Source organism: Camponotus floridanus, unplaced genomic scaffold (genome assembly GCF_003227725.1).
Source record: "Camponotus floridanus strain SB8 unplaced genomic scaffold, Cflo_v7.5 scaffold472, whole genome shotgun sequence".
NCBI lineage: Eukaryota > Metazoa > Arthropoda > Insecta > Hymenoptera > Formicidae > Camponotus > Camponotus floridanus.
The window spans coordinates 14,430-18,037 of record NW_020229628.1 but is presented as its reverse complement, the minus strand read 5'-3'; the positions used below and the strand labels follow the sequence as shown (position 1 = coordinate 18,037).

At 52.1% G+C, this 3,608-nt stretch overlaps 1 protein-coding gene across 1 annotated transcript; it reads right to left on the bottom strand.

Moving 5' to 3' along the window:
* Positions 1 to 1,584: 1,584 nt before the first annotated feature.
* Positions 1,585 to 3,153, bottom strand: LOC112639129 (matrix metalloproteinase-24-like). Its single transcript, XM_025412094.1, has 2 exons — positions 2,762 to 3,153; positions 1,585 to 2,665 (listed from the first exon to the last, which is right to left on the bottom strand). Exons 1-2 carry the CDS (start codon positions 3,151 to 3,153, stop codon positions 1,585 to 1,587), a joined length of 1,473 nt encoding a protein of 490 aa, XP_025267879.1.
* Positions 3,154 to 3,608: the final 455 nt, after the last annotated feature.

Sequence of the window (3,608 nt, the reverse complement as noted above, 5' to 3'; positions counted from 1 at the left end):
TAACACGATGTATATATTAGATTTATTTCGAGGAGGAGGGAATTCGTCGCAAATCGAGGAGAGATGAGGGTGACGTAAATCGAGGAGAGAGAGAATAAATTACGTGTAAAATTTTTTTATTATGTCATGAAGTTACATGCGTAGATACATACGTCGAGAATAATATCGGTACTCGCGATCGTTTCGCCTCATTCGAGCGCAGTTATACGGGTAAGTATACGGTTCGAGATCGCGACATTTATTCGTCGCGCGTAGCGTTTTACAAATCGTGATAGAGTCCGAATAGCAGAGCGTGTAACTCGCAGTCGATCAGATCGTTCGCGTTGAAGTGCTCGTGTCGACGAATCGCTTCCGGAATATCGCCGGGGTGGTCGGTCTCCGTTGCGATATCTAGAAAACGCGATAACTTAGCGTCTACGGTCTCGAGTATGCCGGTCAACGACGCGATGATGCGATTGACGCATAGCGCATAGAGAACGAACAGCGCCTTCACGGTGGAGTGCGACAGAGCGATGCGATTCTTCGACGTCTCGAATCGCAGCGTCTTCAGATTGTTTATCTTGTCGAATCGAAGCGTCACGGTTCCGATGATTATGGACGTCGGAGGGCGCGCCATAGCCTCGTCCAAATCGTTTTCGAAATACGGCAGTATATCGTTGCGCAGAGCGAGCAGATCCTTCTACATGTCGAGCGTCAGAGATATCTCCTTTCCATGGCAGTCTCCTAGGACGATGTCGACTTGAGAGCTTCACAGCTACGGCGATGTCGATGTACTTGTACGCCGTCTTGGTCAGCGGATATCGTCTTCCTAATATTCGAATCGGATGTCTCGCGAAATTGATCTCGCATTTGAACAGCCAGTTTCTATTCCATCTGTCGAGATTGGAGAAAAAAAATACGACGTTATTATACGAAATAGCCGATCGAGGCGGAGATCGAGAGCGCTCGGGCGAGGTAACTCGCGAAGCGTCGCGCATACTTACTCGTCCTCGATGTACAGTCGAGCTTTCTTGATCACGGGCGGAGTGTCGGAATGATCGCGAGTGATATCCTCGTCCTTGGCGGAAGCCGCGTAATCGTCTCGACGGTTAGGCGGGGCGACGAAGGGGCCCGTCATCGGCGGCGCCGACGGAGTCGCGGGCGTTGCGGATGAGTCCCCGAACACTCTGCGGTACTCCTGTCCAAGTCCGACGAACATGATCGGTCTCGCGAATAGGGCTTCGAGGGAAAACACGGCGTCGTTAACGTTGGTTGTCGCGAGGAAAGAGAGAGATTCGTCGGAGACGCTCGCTTAGAATCATATGCGCGTTAATCGCGAGTATCGTTGGAAATGTCGCGCAACGATCGAGACGCGCCTTATATACGACGCGATCTCGATCATCGTCTCGATATCTTTATTCTCGACGCGCGTTAATTAATGCAGCGGAAGCGGTTTAGAACAGCGGTTTAGAACAGCATATTAAATGTAATCTTAATGTTAGGTTTCAGGATTTCCTGATCTTAGTCGTCATCGTCGTCGTTGTTGCGCGGTCTTTCGAAGGACGCGTATTCCAGACGATACAGCTTGGAGACGAGTTCGCTCAATCAATGCAGAATGCCATCGGCTGGACATTCTATTCCCAGTATACTAAGATCGAAGGGACCGACCGAGATTATCGCGTCGATGAACTCGCTGTACGCGTAATACTCGCGTTTCTTCAGAAAATAGAGATTTCCGACGTGGCGGAAGGCAGCCGTTATCGCGGATGGTATCCCGGAAAACGTATTCCGCAGAGCGCCGTGCCTCGCGACGGTCATCGCGCAGTCGTTTATCTCAGCTATTTTATCGTCGTTGTATATGACGTAGCTGCGCCCGGCGTGCGTGTTTATCGCGGCGTTTATCCTAGCGTCGCGGGGAAATCCGACGTATTCGACGGATCTAGGCCATCCCGCTTTAAGATGAAAATTCGAATCGGCGAGGTAGACGTAGTCGCCGGCGAATATCGCGATATCGCCCGAGGGTCTCTGATACATGGCCGATACGCGAGTGAGATTGCGGGGGAGGAACTTGAAGTAGTCGGCGAACGAGAAGGGCGCTCCGTAGCGTCTCTCCCTCATATCGACGGGCCACACGTTGCGTTTACGCGCGACGTACAAGCGACGATTCATGATTAGCGCTCCGTCTACGTGCTTCAAGGCGCATAGATCCGCGGTATCGGAGGGAGCGAGCGGCGGCTTAACCGTCCTCGCGGCCGTCGGCGGCGCCGCGGCCGTCGTCGTCGTCGTCGTCGTCGTAGTCGTCGCCGCGGTCGTCGGAGTAGCGTCGACGATCGTAGGATTCTCTCGGATCGTCGTCTCTCTCGATCCGTAGAGATTTCGCACGTTTATGACGTCCTCTATGCTCAGCCTGAGCGGATATCGCCTTTCCTCCGAAGGCGTGTACGCATACATGACCGAATCTTCCCTCATACTGTGAGTCGGACCCAGAGTGTGGCCGATCTCGTGCGTCAGCGTCTGAAAGAGATACAGCCTGTCCGACGAGGGCCTGGTCAGCGTGATGTACCACGGCTCCGTCTCGTCGACGTGCACCTCGGTCACTTGATTGGGCTCTCCCGTCGGAAAGAACGCGTGAGCGACGACCGATCCCGGTCCCGCGAACGGCGACGGGCACGAGCCCCCGTTGTCGCTGTTCTCGTACGTGTGAGCGCCGGATTGATAGGATATCAGTATATCGGGGCGCAACGGGTCGCGCGAGAACGTCAGAGAGGATTGCTCGGATCACAGAGCGAACGCGCTCTGAGTCGTGCGCAGAGTATTTCTGTTCGCTAATTTGAAGTTCCACGTGAGATGCGTCCTCGACCACTTTCTCGTCAACGGGCTGTAAGCGTGAATGTCCGCGACGCCGCATCGCGGCCTGCGCATGACGCGAATCGTTTCCACGGCCAGAACGCCGTTTCCCGGCAGGCCATAGTATTCCTGAAACAATGATAGCGCTTCGCTTAGGGCGGTCGCGTTGTCCAATAGCGACGACTGCTGATGATTCTCCTCGTTCTCCAGAAAGCCGTAGATTCGAAGATAACGGGACGCCTCCGCGACGTCATCGTAGGTCAGTGCCGCCGCGACGACCGCGAGCAGGGATATCGTCAGCGCGAGCGATAACGCGACGCGCGTCATGGCTTTCGCGAGGTACTAGCGCGAACTATCGCGCGCGCGAGTCCTTCGACGATATATCGTTCTCTAGAACGCGAGAAAGCGTCGTACGAGGGAGAGGGAGGAGGGAAGGGGAGGGGAGATACGCTCGGACGCGCGAGAAGGACAATCGAGAGAACGAACTTTTTTTTTTTAAGAAACAAATGATTCGTTATTCGTACAAAAAGAGGAGGGGAGGGAAGATACTCTCGGACGCGCTAGAGAGGTGATCGAAAGAACGAACGTTTTTTTTTTTTTTTTTAAATGATTCTTTATTCATACAAAAAATGATTCTTTACTCATACAAAAATGATTCTTTATTCATACAAAAAATGATTCTTTATTCATACAAAAAAATTTGCGCGATCTACGTATACTTATATAACGTTTAATGTATAATATTCTAATATAACGCTTAATATAATGTTCTAATATATTAT